This window comes from Cebidichthys violaceus, unplaced genomic scaffold, assembly GCF_023349555.1.
Source record: "Cebidichthys violaceus isolate CVI_PGR_0920_01 unplaced genomic scaffold, fCebVio1.0.p SCAF_7, whole genome shotgun sequence".
Lineage (NCBI taxonomy): Eukaryota > Metazoa > Chordata > Actinopteri > Perciformes > Stichaeidae > Cebidichthys > Cebidichthys violaceus.
Window position 1 is genome coordinate 16,652,740 of NW_027176927.1, and position 16,056 is coordinate 16,668,795.

At 43.9% G+C, this 16,056-nt stretch overlaps 1 protein-coding gene across 4 annotated transcripts in view; it reads left to right on the top strand.

Moving 5' to 3' along the window:
* Positions 1 to 12,926, top strand: part of grb10b (growth factor receptor-bound protein 10b) — a 54,226-nt gene extending 41,300 nt beyond the window's left edge. For 2 of the 4 annotated variants that reach the window (XM_068735072.1, XM_068735070.1), the window contains 12 exons: positions 1,775 to 1,931; positions 5,232 to 5,347; positions 5,795 to 5,869; positions 7,238 to 7,375; positions 7,618 to 7,728; positions 8,015 to 8,113; positions 8,202 to 8,279; positions 8,565 to 8,681; positions 9,001 to 9,067; positions 9,175 to 9,262; positions 9,391 to 9,484; positions 9,744 to 12,926. In XM_068735072.1, the coding sequence (XP_068591173.1) occupies positions 1,775 to 1,931; positions 5,232 to 5,347; positions 5,795 to 5,869; positions 7,238 to 7,375; positions 7,618 to 7,728; positions 8,015 to 8,113; positions 8,202 to 8,279; positions 8,565 to 8,681; positions 9,001 to 9,067; positions 9,175 to 9,262; positions 9,391 to 9,484; positions 9,744 to 9,890 (1,287 nt within the window). In that variant the 3' untranslated portion in view covers positions 9,891 to 12,926. Of the gene's footprint in view, positions 371 to 1,774; positions 1,932 to 5,231; positions 5,348 to 5,794; positions 5,870 to 7,237; positions 7,376 to 7,617; positions 7,729 to 8,014; positions 8,114 to 8,201; positions 8,280 to 8,564; positions 8,682 to 9,000; positions 9,068 to 9,174; positions 9,263 to 9,390; positions 9,485 to 9,743 lie in introns of all 4 variants that reach the window. The other 2 variants (XM_068735073.1, XM_068735071.1) reach the window with 2 other exon arrangements.
* Positions 12,927 to 16,056: the final 3,130 nt, after the last annotated feature.

Sequence of the window (16,056 nt, forward strand, 5' to 3'; positions counted from 1 at the left end):
TGTGTCTGTCCTGTGAGCTGTACAGACAGCGGCTTTAGGTTCATACAGACAATCTTCTTCTTCTTTTTTTTTTTCTTTTTTTTTTTTGAAAGACAGTGCCGGCGGCCTAGATAGACCGGAGGACTAGTCTGCAGACTATGTGACAGGTAGCACAACTGTCAACTGTGGGCATTCAAATTTTTTTTCTTTTTATTTTTTTGGAGGAGGCAGGGCGACATAACAGCAAGGTTTTCTGTCTCAGTGACTGTGTGAGACTGAGTGTGTGTGTGTGTGTGTGTGTGTGTGTGTGTGTGTGTGTGTGTGGGGAGCCAGGCTGACACCAAAAATGCCTTCGTGTTCCGCGGACTGCTGTCTACTGCGGGCCGTGGAGGTAAGACCGCTCTCTTCTCTGCGTCTCTTATCTCGTGTGTGTGTGTGTGTGTGTGTGTGTGTGTGTGTGTGTGTGTGTGTGTCTCTGCCTCTCTTCTCACTCGTGAACACCGTCTCTCTTTGAAGTGCCGCTGTGATTAACCAGGGCCGAGACGTGGAATGTGTAAATACCTTAAAGGCTGGAGACAATTTGTCTTTTGTTTTTTTTCGCGATGTGAGCAAAAGGAGTGAAATACGTCAGCGGCGTTGACTGATAGAGAACATTTTGGACGGATAGAGCGCCTCGGGCCGGATTTGTACAAACTGTGATGCTGTGAGCTGCGTCTTTCAAGAAAGAGAACAGCATTTCTTTGTCATAATATATCATGTGGGAAGTGTGCATACATGACATGTGTAGGCTCAGCAGGCTGGATTCCTGTGTAGGCTAACAAGGCTGGATTCTTCTGCAGGTCAGGCTGATCTAGTCTCCTCTGTGGGCCGTTAGGCGTGTGTCCTGTTAACTGGACTGCATGGGATCCTCTTCGGAAAGCCAACCTGTGGACTTAGTGGACGTAGATCTAGGACCATTTACCATAACGGCGATGGCAGTCGTGTTTCCTGGAAGGGAAAGCTTAACCGCAGTGTATACACGGATGTGCAACAATATGAGTGGAGACTGAGCTACACAGAGAGCGATGCACCGATACAGTATATGCTTCATGTTGGACGGAGAAGTAGTGACTCAACATGTGTGTGAGTACGTGTTTGAGTCAGTGTTATTAATAGAGCAACATTGAATTGGGTGTTATCCACAGATTGGATTATTACTGGTCCAATTTCAGCATATTAAGTTATGACAAAAATAAATAACTTGCGTCCGTGAAGTTGAGCTTGAAGCATATTCAATTTCCATGTCTTATTTCTGGATACTTCCTGTTAAGCTGCAGCACAGCATACATCCTGATACTCGCTGTACACACACTGCAGTGTATATCTGCTTCTATGTTACACCAACACGTTGCTATAAGAAATGCTTGTCTGTGATTTCTTACAACCACAATTGCTACATAGCTTTTTTTGAACGTCTGTTCTTTTCTATTGTGTGCTATAATTACAGGCCCGTGTATGTTATAGTGTATGGGGCGCTATATGATAAATACCATGCTAGTGTTTGAAGAAGATTGCTGGCTTCACCCACCTATTAGGCTGAGTTTTCAAAAATGGTTTGTGCTAAATGACTTTAGCACAGCTAAAGTATTCCCCGAGGGGTTACCATGACGTTCATATTCAAACTAGCATTGTATTCTTAACTCATCCTCCGCCTTGTCCTTCTTCATTGAAACACTTCGGTCTGTAGTTTGCCAAACTACCTTGAAAACGCTCTCGGCTCATTATAATTGATCTCCAATATGTTTCCTTTTCACAGATTGTGAAGATCTTCAGTGAAGACGGCATGGGCAAAGTCGTGGAGATCCCGGCCGACATGACGGCCAGGGACCTGTGCCAGCTCCTGGTTTATAAAAGCCATTGTGTGGACGACAACAGTTGGGCACTTGTTGAGCACCACCCGCTGCTAGGGCTAGGTAAGAGGCAGAGCCCGGAGAGGCTCCAAGCACCGTTCACATATACGCACAAAAACACACACTCACACACCTACACAAAAACTCAGGGATTTTTCTGGTGGGCTGAGACATCCAGTCAGTGGCATACTCAGGTGCACTGACACATATGCATGCATGCATGCATGTATGCCAGCGCACTCGGGCAGACAGAGAGTTCAGGCGCATGTTCTCACGCAGGCGTGTATTCAAGGACGAGTTTGTGCACACGCTACACACGGCATACGCACGCACAGAGCATATCGCGCAGAATTACTGTAAGTGGAGGCAGTCTTTCCAAAGGGGCCCTTATTAAATCCAACCAATACTCCAGGAGCTCTTGGGGAACCGGCATAACTCTCTTTGGTACCCACTCATAAATTAAACAAACACGGTAATTGATAAATGGTACAGCCCTGAAGCCAACATCGTCAGACTTGTTTGAGTATTACAGAGTTATTTCATTTGGTGTTTGCGGTTATGAGAGAAGTTTATGGTTTATGCAGAGGGTGGGGTGGTGAAAGCGAGATGCATTTGACACCCTTCACTGATATGTTTGATCCGGTGGGCTCATTTAAGGTCACGACACTGCTCAGACTCCAGAGATGAATGTCCAGAAAAGTACAGTTTTCCTTTTTCCTTAGATTGGGAATGAAGGGTTCAGAGTGGAAGCCAGCAGATGAGAAGCTGAAGGAAGAGACGGTGAAGGTTGTGGATTAGGAGACGTAGAGATGTGACTGATGAACACTAATGAAACCTTTGCCAACTTGTGCTGCTGTCAGTGTAAGAACCGGCGTAACGTTATCAATCCAGTGCTATCAATGACACGGCAGAGAGGTGATGGAATGATGGAGAGTTTAAAATGTTTCATGTTCCATACCCGAATGTAGAACCCCTCTCAGGACTAATGTAGTGGTGAAAAGGTCAAAACGGTGACGAAGCCTACTCAGAAATGAGGAAGAGATGTCTGTGTAGTTTGAGCTAACAGATTTACATTGAGTTATAGATGTAGCAGGCGGTACAGTAGATTCTTCACAGGTGTAGGAGTAAACATAGCTTGAGGTATTTGAGGAAGTGAAGGAACAGTAGCGCCCATTTGCTAAAAACTACAAGACCAGCAACGCTCGCTGTGTCGATATCCCTGAACTCCAACCGTGACACTGAAGTGACGAAACGGTACGAACCGGTATTCAGACCAGATGCTCTCTTCCAGGGGATTGATTCAGGATTTTTGTCTTGTCGCCGCATTAAGAAGGAAGAGAGCTTATTTTTTTTTGCATTTCTGTCGGGGTGACTTTGTGTCAGACTTGGCATTATAACGGTACGTTTGGAAAGCTGTGGTCAGCTGAACGTTAGAAAACTCAACCTCCCCCTGAGGAGAGGGGCGATTATAAAGCACTTACGGAAGACAAGTTGAGCCTGTGCTCTGCGCTCGTGTCTTTACAGTTTAACAGATGTGGGAGAGGAGGGGGTGTAGTTTTATATAGAGCCGTGTGCCTGGTAGTGAAACACACTGTAGGAAGAGGCACGGCGAAAAAACAGATGTAAAAACACTTCACTGACAACTTGTGTCCACGTACTTTGGGCTTGTTTTGCCGTCACGTGAGGAAACTTTTAGAAAATATATACGGCAGTATTCAAAGTACAGGTCCCAGCTCTCTAACTTAATACTGCACCATCCATCATGATCTGATTACACTTCTCATCACGCTGCCAACACAGCGCTGCCAAATGCAGTTAGGTCGGCTTGTTGTAAACAACGTCACGTTTTGGCTCTGTTCTTTCTATCAGAGCCTTTTCTTCTGTTCTGGGGCACCTGTGCTGCAACCGCATTCTTTTCAGGTCTGGAATGACTGCTTGTCGCATTTTATGTTTTGGGGAGTTTCAGGGAAAAAAATGAGATGTGATGAAGCAGCAGCAGCAGCAGCAGCAGAGTGCCGACTGTTCAAATTGAAGGGTGATGCGTTTGCCGCACCTGTGGATGCAACAAAATTATATAATATAAATGAACACTTTCCCAAAAAAATGTGTGCTTATCACAATGTGTCACTGTTGCTGTTATTAGGCAGAAAACGGTCTACAAGTAGTAGTGCAGTTTTCAACCAACGACCTATTTCTTAATATATTACTTAATATAATATTGCTGGTGTCTATGAAGTGCTTGTTGCAGTACGTACGTGCGCCGTCAGACTTCCTGCATGTTGCTGGGTTGCGGTAGACGGGAATAGAAGTTTCAGAGAGACCCGAACAATAGCGCGTTTGAATAGAGAAGCCTATTCCCGTACGGCGCCGCCCACTCGCCGCTGCGCTGCTGAATGGGATGAAATGGCCCCTTTTTTTTTTTCTTTTTTTTTTTTGAGATTAGCGACGCTGACCTCTCTGCGTGTCACCCTGAAAAGGTTAACAACTGTGGGACAGTGAGGTAGTGTTGCCGGGGTGAGTCACCGTCACCAACGCGAGTGACTCACCAGACGGGCGACAGGATGAAACGGGAGGGGAAAAAAAAAAAGAGCCGTAACGGTGTCAACGAGATGGTGACGGAGGTGATGAAGAGGTGGAGCGAGGAGACACCTGCTAATGATGATTAAGTGAGAGGAAGGTGTGCAGTCAATTGTCTCCGAAGTTCTTTATTTCACATGATAAACACAGACGCAAATACTGGTATTAGTTCATCAAAAGCATTATAGGGGAAAGGAACTTCCCCGATTACACTTCTGGTAAAATCACAGCCACTTTGAAACACTCTCGTTCTGATCATCAGTCTCAGCCTGATGAGCGAGAGACATTGAAACCAGTCTGCATTTCTAGACTATTAGACCACCGACTTAAGATCTACTACCATTCAAAAGTGTTTATGGTCTAAAGTGAGCATGTGGTCACACTGGCCCTGTATGAATCCTGAGTTGACGTGTCGTTGAAGAAGATTAGTGCTTTAAGATTAATATAGAAAGAGACAAAACATCTGACTTGACATGTATAGACGGCCAGGTTCTGATCAAGAAAACAATGAGGATTAAGATTATCCGTGTTTATTAAAGAAGACCAAATGTCATTTGCATGTTTTTCTACACTTTCTTTTTCTTCTGATCTTCTGATATCTACACATAAGAGATGAGAGCTTTCCATGGTACTTTTTATACATACTGAGAATAATGTTTTCATCATAATCTGAAGAGTACAGTATGTTCAGATCGCTCACATATTGCCATTCCCTCCTTTGACAGAACATGTTGTATAACGTTTTATAACTGGTATACGTTGCTCTCTCTGCCTGTCTCCCGTCAGAGCGCTGTCTGGAGGACCATGAGCTGGTGGTTCAGGTCCAGGCCTCTATGAACAGCGACAGTAGATTCCTCTTCAGGAAGAACTATGCCAAATATGAATTCTTCAGAAACCCCCAGGTAATCTTCTCTAAACGTTTCTGTGTCACTCCTGACGTCCTCGTGTTCAGATCTATGTTACTGTGAAGACAAATACACTTGCATGTGGATTTTGCAGTTTTAGATGATTTGAAACGGTTAAAGATACGGTTAGCGGTATTACACCACATGGTTTCTAATATTTAGAACATTCAGTCAAATGAAAAACGATGTTCAAGTAAAGAGTTTACTGGTGTTATTTGCTCTAGAGAGTGGCCACAGAGATGACATGAATGTTCTTTTGACAAAGTGTCTCCACGTTTTGTATTCTTGTGAAATACTTTGCCAGCCGACTAATGACATTTGCGTGACGTTCTCTTTTTCTGTCACAAATTCCGAGCCTGTAATTATTGTCACAGTGGCTGATGTTCTCTGTCTGTCTGCCTGCCGTCTCTCTCCACCTTCTTCTTCTTCTTCTTCTTCCACCAGACATTTTTCCCGGAGCAAATGGTCGCATGGTGCCAGGAAACCAATCGTACGATTCCACCGTCTCAGCTCCTTCAGGTACATGCAGCGCACTCACTCAAAGCTGTCTCTCTCTCTCTCTCTCTCTCTCTCTCTTTCTCTCCTTTCTCCCGACACGCACACGGCTCAGAGTCAGCACCCGCTACATACTGTACAATAAAGGTAGCATACCTCACCTCTGACCCTCAGACAGAGCGTCTCGTCAGAGCCTGCAGTAATAACTATCGTTGATCCCCTGTTGACACACGACTGTCTCGGCATACGCACCGCAAGCCCCGCTCTTATGATGGATGGAATTAAGCAGTCAGGAATAGAACGTACAGTTCCTCACGTACCTACCGTATGTTTGCACAGCGCTGCTTTCGCACGCTCGTGTCATGCTACTTATCTGCTTCGCCGAACCACTTCACGGGCCGTACGCTGCTTTCACAAGAGATACGGAGCGAAGAAAAAGGTCTGTGAGGAGAGACCAGACAAAAAGATTCTTGGGATTTTGAAGGGCTTTGGTCTTAATGGATGGAGGGTTTAAATGCAGTCTGGCTCTCTCCTGTATCAAGTAATGGAGCTGTCAGAGACAGGACCACAAGTGGAATCCATCCCTTCATCCTTGCCACTCACAGAAAGCTTTTAACTCCCCTGCTGATCACGTAGACGTTATGCTGGAGGAGTCGATAAAGGAATGGGTTGTGTCAGGAATCCCCGGCGTTTAACTCATTCTAAACACGAGTTCCTTGCACTCACTAAGAGTTCCGTCCGACCCGAGCTCATCCAGGTGTTTTTGCAATGTTCGCCATTCATGCAAGGAGCACAGTATGTCGACGCAAAGCCGCAAGGTGTAGTGCCTCAAAAAAAGAAAGCTCTTTAAATCAACGTCGCGTGTCAACGCTCATGCATGAGGCCCGTCGTGGAATGTTTCCAAAACACTGGGAAACATGTGCTTTAGATATGGAAGAGTCCTCTGGAACCCTTCTCATTCCAGCCGCAAGCCACAGATTCCAGATTGTCTCTTAATAACTTAACCTGCCACTTCACGGTGTGATACTTCTGTGAAACATGGAAACCGCAAACTCACAGACACCCACCAGACACATTAGTCGTTGAGGGGTTCCAAAAAGGAATGCACCGTATGCTAATCTAATGTATGTACTGTGTCTGTCCCAGCAGGTACACTGCATAACACGACGCTTTGTGATTTTATATATATATATATATATATACATATATCCTTTTTGTATTCCCTCTACGAGGCTCTGCAGCGTTCGATTTTTCAGACAGCAGCACGATGTTTGATCGATTGATGGTGGCTCCTCCCACCCATCAGCTGTCAGCCCAGACGACAGCAGGTTCTTTGCCTCTGTAGATGTCCACTTTTGCGTGCTGATCCCCGGCTCAATGTCTCTCCCTCAGAACTTCCTAGCAACCAGTAGCTGTCCGGAGATCCAGGGCCATCTGTACGTGAAGGAGGTGGGTAGAAAGTCGTGGAAGAAGGTCTACATGTTCCTGCGGCGCTCGGGACTCTACTGCTCTACGAAAGGAACCTCTAAGGTAACAGCAGCTTCAAGGGACTGAATACATTTCATTGTATTTACAGTTTATCAATAAATCATTCAAATGCATATTTTACTGAACTCTTTGTAGTATTAAGATAAGTTAATATGAATTAAGCGTAATATCCTTCATAGAATCAGGCTTTTATTGATGGTGGTCTCTCTGCGTATGTCTGTGAGTGTGCCTCCAGGCTGCATCCCTCGGGGATGTTCTGACTTATTAATTATTTCTGCGTCTAGGAGCCCAGACATCTACAGTTTCTAGCAGACCTTGAAGACAGCAACATCTTCACTGTCGTCACGGGCAAAAAACAGCACGGCGCGCCCACAGACTACGAGTTCTGCATCAAGGTGAGTCTCAGATGACAGGCGTGAGATGAAGCTTCTAATGAAACGTTACGAGGTGAGGAATGATGGACGCCGCTCCCTGTGTCACGACGAGCGGGTTGGCGTGCAGACATGTGGGCTGACGTTCTGGTTCATTGCTGTGTTTACCTGATAGTTTCTGATTCGTCTTAAGTTTTATATATTGTAGAGACGCAAACTGTCCTTGTCAACTCAGTTACTTCCATTAGTGACGGTGGCGATACCGTTGGTGCTGGTAGTGACGGTGATTGTTTTTAATGTTAATTCGCAGCCCAATAAATGTCGAGGGGAGTTGAAGGAGCTGAGGATGCTGTGTGCGGAGGATGAACAGGGCAGGACCTGTTGGATGACCGCCTTCCGGCTCTTCAAGGTAACAGCATTGCAAAAAAATAGGTGACATATTTCTCTGTCGATGTGTACAACATGCTCACTAAGCTGTGTTCCTGTTTTCTTTACAGTATGGGATTGTGTTGTACCAGAATTATAAGATTCCCCTACAAAGAAAAACCTTACTTTCACACTTCTCAGCACCTATGGTAAGTGTTTTAAATTCAGTTAAAGCACCTTAAAACCTACACCACTAAATCAACGACAACAGTGCTTTGAATACATCTTTGACGCGAGCAAAACATTGGTTTTGCTGGAATACCAGTGTGATGTATGCACCACGGAAAGCTCGCCAACTCTTCTGACAAGCAGGAGATGGAGGATGAAATAAAAAAAAGTATCGCACCGCCTGTTTCCGTTTGTACTGTAGCTGCATCCTGGCCCTTCTGTTGCCGCGCAGCTTTTGACTGCCGCGTATCTCTGTCGCCCCCTAGCGGAGCGTGTCGGAGAACTCCCTCGTGGCGATGGATTTCTCAGGGAGGATAGGCAGGGTGATTGACAACCCTGTCGAAGCTCAGAGCGCCGCCATGGAGGAGGGACACGCGTGGAGGGTGAGACACAACCTCCGTGTTTCTAACGTCGTCTCTGTCGACGACGTGAACCTCAGTAGATCTCTGCAGACGTCACTGTTCGTGCTCAAACGTTCACACGGAGCTGATTTCCCTCTGGTTAAGTGTTGATTTGTGGGGCAGCAGGCAAAATGGGAAACGTTTGAATTCATGAAATTAGATTAGACCGTTTTAAATCCACGTTAATGAAGTCATTATCATACAGTGTTGATTTTGACAGTATTCACTGCTGTGCATCTATTGAGATCAAAGGTCATGAACTCGTCCCTGTTGTTTTGTGTGTTGGCGGCGTCTCTCTCAGAAGAGGAGTCAGCGAATGAACGTGTTAGGCTCCCACAGTCCACTACACCACTCCTCACTGTGCTCAGGTAAACTCAAAGAGTCATTTTACAAAATGGTTGATTGTCAAATTCTTTTGACATGTTTTCCTTTAATTTAAATATATATATATATCTTTTTTGAATTTTCTCTGCAGTCATCCACATAGCTCAGTTGTGGTTCCACGGCAGGATAACCAGAGAAGAGTCCCATCGCATTATCCACCAGCAGGGACAAGTGGACGGGTAAGGCAGCTGCAGCTGAAGCTTCATTTTACACGTTTATAAAGCACAATAAATTCAATTATAATGATTCTTTTTTTAATATTCTTTCTAAATGCATCCATAAAATCAAGTGTTCCTTTCTTGCACAGGTTGTTTCTGCTGCGAGTCAGTCAGAGTAACCCCAAGGCCTTTGTGCTCACATTGTGCCATCACCAGAAAATCAAACATTTCCAGATACTACCGGTATGCATTTCTAATTTGATTTAAAAGTAGTCCTTGTGTTTGAAAGAAGTTACTAAAGCAGCGGTAGTTTGTGTGTCTCGGGTCTATTAAAGCGACCTTGACCGTGACCTCGTGTGTTGATTTATTCATGTTTGAATATAGTTATGCGATCTGTTGCTAACGAGCCCAAACATTGTCCTGGTCTGATGCTCTTTCCTCCCGTTTCGTTTCTCTTGCCATGTCCCTGCTCCCTCTCGCCCGGACATTTTGACATCGGCAGTGTGAAGAGGACGGCCAAGTCTTCTTCAGCCTTGACGACGGCGCCACCAAATTCACCGACCTGATTCAGCTGGTGGAGTTCTACCAGCTCAACAGAGGAGTGCTGCCTTGTAAACTCAGACACCCGTGCACCGTCGTGGCCTTATGACATCTTCGGATCGTCTGACCCCGTGACCCCCTGTCACTTGACCCGACTCTGCCTAAAACAAACAAAAACAAAACTGTCGGTTGGTTCTATTTGTTTTAATCTTTACAAGAAGCTGGTGAATTTACTGATGTTTCGTTGTCGTTTTTATTTTGCCCGTGAGTCCGCCGGAGGCCGCTGGCTCGTTGGAACCCTTTCGCGTTGACGTCGGAGGAGTCGGATGCACAACTTTGCTCACGAGGTTCCTCGGGCGAGAAGAGAGAAGATCGAGGAAATGAACACTGCCGTTTGTGTCAATGCTGTTGCAAAATCTTCCACAATCTTGCTAACCATAGTCATCAATAAGCTTGGACACAGTGACCCTCAAAGGTTTTTATTCACTAGGTGTTCTAGTGTCGACTGTTTCCCTTCAACTGGACAATCAGCAGGACGGTTCAAGCGTCGGTTTGGATCGCTCTCCGAGAACAAAGCGTAGTGTCACTCAAACGTCGTCCCGCCTCCTCACAGATATACTGTAGATTGAGAATTGATTGTCTCTTAGTTTTGCACTCATCGAACTGGGAGTGGCCTTTTGACGGTGCGTGACTTCTCAGCCGTCTTAACTGTGAGATGGCGCCACCGCCCTCTAGTGTCGCAGGCATGCAAGGACGTGTCACTGTTCAATGTGGATGAGATTTTGAAGGCGCCAAAAAGAGTGTTGCTTTTGAATCCGTTTGAGGGTGTGGACACAACCGAGGTTTGTCAAGTCAAAGTAGTCTAGGAGAAACCTGGAACTGTTGAAACAAAGTATTTTTTGAATCGTCTGCATTGTCCGCCCTCACAGAAATGCTCAACTCTCACCACACCAGGTTTCCCTTCTTAATGCTACCTTCATTGCAGTTATGTATTGCTATCAATAGTCTCTTTAATAATATATTTTTTTAAAACTCCACCTTTTGCATTCTGGATATTTTGCAAGTCTTCATTCTTCACATATGCTACACTAAGGTCATTCTGTACTTATTATGTTATTCTAGTGCATGCTTCATATCCTTATGATTAAGCAATTCATCAAACCATGGTGTCATTCAGGGTGAAACAACAAGTAATACAAGTAGAGGGAGTCTGTAACCAGGGGGACAGTTTTGGTGATTGTAAAGTTTAAAAGTTAACTATTTGGGGGAAATTCATAAACGCACCAAGATGCAGTAGTTTACGGCCCACAGAGGCCCGATGACACCTGCTGATAAGGACGACGTGGGACAGTGAAGGGTGAGCTTTTTGTTCTTGTTTTCCTCACCTCAGCGCAGCCACAGACACCCCTAACATTTCCAAATCAAAAGGAAAACAAAAGTTCTAATCTCTGTCAGCCCAAAGACACGGCCGATCGATCGATCGAGGAACATCTGTCCCGGTTCTGGACCTCTTCCCACCTTGGTGTCGCATGTCCTACAAACTGCCTCCTACTTGTACCTGTTGCTCAGTGAGATGCTGTCAGACACAAATGTGGCTGGAGCGTGATTTAGTGTGCTCCGACTCCACACCGACAGTAGACTCTGTGCATTACATTCCGCATAACGCTGCCTTTTTCTGCCTGGAAGTACTTGTGCACTAACAGTATCCCCAAAATGCGTCTTGTGCCCACTGCACGCCACTTCTTTCTGACTTCAGCCCCAGACTGTCTGCAAGAAGTAGCTGTTGCTGCAGTGTGGGAACAGAAATAATGTAAACAGAGAAGAGTGTCGAAATGATAGCTGAAAATACACTGTCGTCAGAGCAAAAGTCCTACGAATATTCTAACCCATGTCCCTTCATTTGAATCTACTGTTGCCTCGAGTACACGATTGATGTTTTTGACCTACGAAAATGAGAGCATAAGACCGACAGTAGAGGAGGTTAAACTCTTTAGTTTGAGGGCGCTGAGTAGAGCAGACGGAATCAGTTGTTGTCCTGATGCCAGCCGAGTTCAGTCAGAGTGGAACTCAATGCATGACACACGAAAGGCAAAACCCAGCAATCTCAAGTCCTGGGAGGACATGCAGTACAGTAGGTGAACGCCCAACGTTATCGGAAGTATCTCTGTCACGTGGACGCTCTTTAAAATGTCGCACCACAAACGGGTTTTTTATTTGTTATTCCAAAACTATACATGACATTTTCTTAAAAAAAGAAAAGCTTTTGATTTGGTCCCGGCTGTGGTCAGCAGTCAGCAGTCAGCAGACGACCATGTGTACGCCGCTGTGATGCAGCGATCAACAGCCACGATGTAGTGACCTGCAGGCTGTCTCAAGGTATACTGAACACACGGTCACCATTATTTATCTAACATGCAACGACTCAATCATTTTATTTTTCTTTTTTTAAAGCATTGTTGCAGCAAAATGTATTTATTTATCCGGATGTGACTGATTACTTGAACATTTTAGATTTCTTTTTCTCAGCGCTGTTCTGTTTTCTATTGTCATTACCATGAAATGATTGACCGGTGTGATTTATTATTATTGTTGTTGTTGTTATTATTATTGTCATGACATAGCATCTATTGTTTGATTTATTCACAAATGCTTTTTGTCGTCATCAGTACTTGTTATGGAGTGATGTTTTAAAGCACACTGGCATCCATAGTTCCACCCTCGTCATTCCAGTAGATGACAGCTGGAATGTTTGGAATTGAAAACAAAAACAAAAGAAATACTTTTCCTCCCCTTTTAACTAATGTTGTCATTTCTCCCAGATCGATACAAATATCTGCTGTTAAGAATTCCAACCCACTTATCTTAAAAAGCCTCAAGTGTTCTCGTCGTCACTCTGTTGTGGTCGACCTAAACTAGGAAACATAGATGTGGATTAAAGTAAAACTAGGTCAAGTAGGCCTCAACATCCTCACAACTCATCGTTCAAACACGTTGCCTTGAAGAAAGACTTGTAGAAATGTAGGTGTAGAGAAGAAAAAAAAGCTCAATCTTAGATTAGATGTTATTGAAGAAATGAATCACCGAAACCCCCGGCATCCACACACACACACACACACACACACACACACACACACACACACACACAATTATACATACAGACACATTAAGGCATTGTCACCATTTTTTTTTAATACCTTTAATACTGCAATGTGGTAATCCCATGTCAGTCAAACCGTACCAGAGCAAGCTTGCTAGATGGGCCACAGCATCGGCCTCCTCTCAGCAGAATGGGGAAACCTAACTTGGTAGGTGGGCTCTCGTCATTTGCATGAATGAGGATTTTGATTGTATTGTGTCGAGATTCCGTCACTGATGTGGATACTTGGAGGAATCGGGATTATGACGATACATACATCATTTTTGCAGTTGCGGAAAGTCATCTTCTGCTGTCGAGACCTCACTGAAGTCGTGACGCTAGCTGTTTCTAAATTCTAAATTTAATATTAAGTTCCCTGAGCTTCAGTTCAGTCCTCCCCGCTCTGCTCTCAGGCTCAAACTCAGTCGTATTTAAAGAATGATTTATATATATATATATATATATATATATATATATATATATATATATATATATATATATATATATATTCATCACTGAATGCAAAAGGCAGAAGGTAAATGAAATTAGTGAACACGTGAACGAAAGAAATCTTTGGATTTGGATATCAACGTTTACAGAAATGAATGTAAATGGGTTGCTCAGGGGTGAAAGCCCTTGCAGCAGAAATGGAGTGGACCCAGTTCTGTTTAAAGTGGACCGATCACAGTCTTGCTCGCTCTTATTGTGGAAGCTGTTGATGTGTATCGCACTCAAACATGTAGATGGAATGAGTGACGGTGGAGCGCGGTGTCGGTGTTGGTACCAGGTCCTTTGTGACCCCAGACGGTGCCTCTGATCACGTCTCTTCCTCTAACATGTGGACCGAATGACAGACTAAGCTCACCGCTCGGAGGGGGACGTTCACGCTCAAACACTCAAAACACAGACGGTGGCGCTCCAAATGCTTCTGATGGAAGGCGATTGAGAACGAATGCTTGTATTTTCCGTCGCACTTTGGGTTTGCTTTCGGACTTGAAAGTGACTTGGCCCCGATCCTGCAAAGATAGATCGATCGATCGTCATCTCGACTCGTGTATTTTCATAACGTTGTCACAAATGCAAGATACCGTGGCTGTACAAATGAGTAAAGTAAACAAATATATCTATGTACAAAAAAAAAATTAAACTATTATGTATTTCAGGGAATACAAAAGAGAAAACAGTAACTGATCTCTCTTTCTTTAAGAGAGACCTCCTGTATTCAAAATGTGCTTTGCTTCAATCTGTAAATATTTGAATGGCTTATAAATCTTAATTGTAACCTTTTCAGGTATTTTTGTACAAATAAGGGACTGATATATTCTGTTTATTGTAATTAGAATAAAACATTAATACATTGATATGAAAAACAAAGTGTTGTCTTTATTGGGGGAAACCTGTAAAACATATACATACGATATATGTCCTACAGGATGAATAGATTTCTACAGTGCACAAACCATACTGCGTGTGCATTGGTTGTCATAACTGTTGTTTTGCAGACTGAGTGTCCAGAATCTAAAAAACAATCGGCCCTATCCACTATCCTCAGCACTAGTCGTGTCCTCTTAATTTCTGCCTGATGGTGCAACATCACAACACATTCAAGGGCTGAAAAAGAACAATTTAGCAGCATGTGGAACCAACGGATCCTGCAAATGATTAATGATTGCTTATGGAAAGAAAACCGGGTCAATGTGAGGTCCCTCAGTGAGAGCGCTGCATTGATCCTTCTAAGAATGTAACCTTGGTGTGGTGTGTCACACCCTTTGGATTATCAGTCATGCAAAAATAGTAAGGTTCAAAGGCTTGAAGTAAACAATATATAATATATAATATTTGGTGTGTGCTTTTACACGAACATGATTAGTGTGTTTAGTATGTTTAGATGATGGAGGTTCTATAATGCAACGCAGTGGCCCTGACATAGAGTTCATCATTTGTTGACGGTGTGAACTGAACGGAAGACTTCGACGTGTTAGTCTGTCGTGTCCCAATCTGCTTTACATTCTTACTGTTTCACTCTAAACTGACTAAATATTCGATGTCGGATTGCACCCTGTGAGTGCTGCACGTCCCTGTTTGAGTAGTAAGAGCGCTTCTTACTGTAGATGGGTTTCCTGAGAGTGTCTTTAAACTCTTCGCCAGCTTGACCATATATATTTATATATATTATTAATTATTAACAGAATAACAAATGATAAGATAAGGAAAACGCTTAGTCCATCAAATCTCATGGCTGTGTGACGTACATGCATGGTCACATGTTATATTGATTTGGTTAATATGATGAATTTCTGTGGATTTGGTAATTTGCTGATCTTTCAAATGTACTTTCTTAGTATGAAATAAGATGTATTTTATTGTATTTTAACCAATGCCCAGCAGGTTGCAGTGCAGCGCTGTGGTTTCACCTCGAGACTCTGGACTTCTGTGTGCGCATGCATCTTCTTCTCATCGCTCGACAAGACTTTGAGTGAAGAAGCCACATGTTTGCCTCATCATCATTTTTCCTTTTTTTTTCTCAGGTTAGTGAGATGTAAAATGCACCAAATACCATATAAATCAATTGGGGACCAATTTTTACCGAGCAATTTTGAAGAAGATTCACGTGTTTCGTGTCGTTTAGTAGCTAAGTGAGTGTTGTATTAAGACTGACTGTGATAGCATAGCAGCTGTGAGAATAACAGCGGATTAGCACAGACGATGATGATGATGATGGTTTATCGTATATGAACTATCGTTCTGGGTGAATAGTGAGGAGAGTTCGGTAAGTTTAGGAAGTTCTAGGAGAGAGAGTGAGGGAGATTAGACTGATCGGTATCCATGACTTTAAATGTTTCCATGTATAATAGAATTCAGGTGAAATCAGGAGAAGGCGAGTAGTGAAGGAGACTGCGGTGGATCAATAAACCTCTCTGATATGACTTGTCCGAGGTTCACAGTGTAACTTGTCTCGGTGAAATTTCAGGGGAGGACATCTCCGAAGAGACTCTGGGTAGAAAGGAGGTCTAAAATAATGAACGATGCTATTGTGAAGCGAGTTGATCCTGAGGCGTCTCACCACGAGTCAGATGTCAGAGTCACATGGCCAAGCACACACACACACACACACACACACACACACACACACACACAC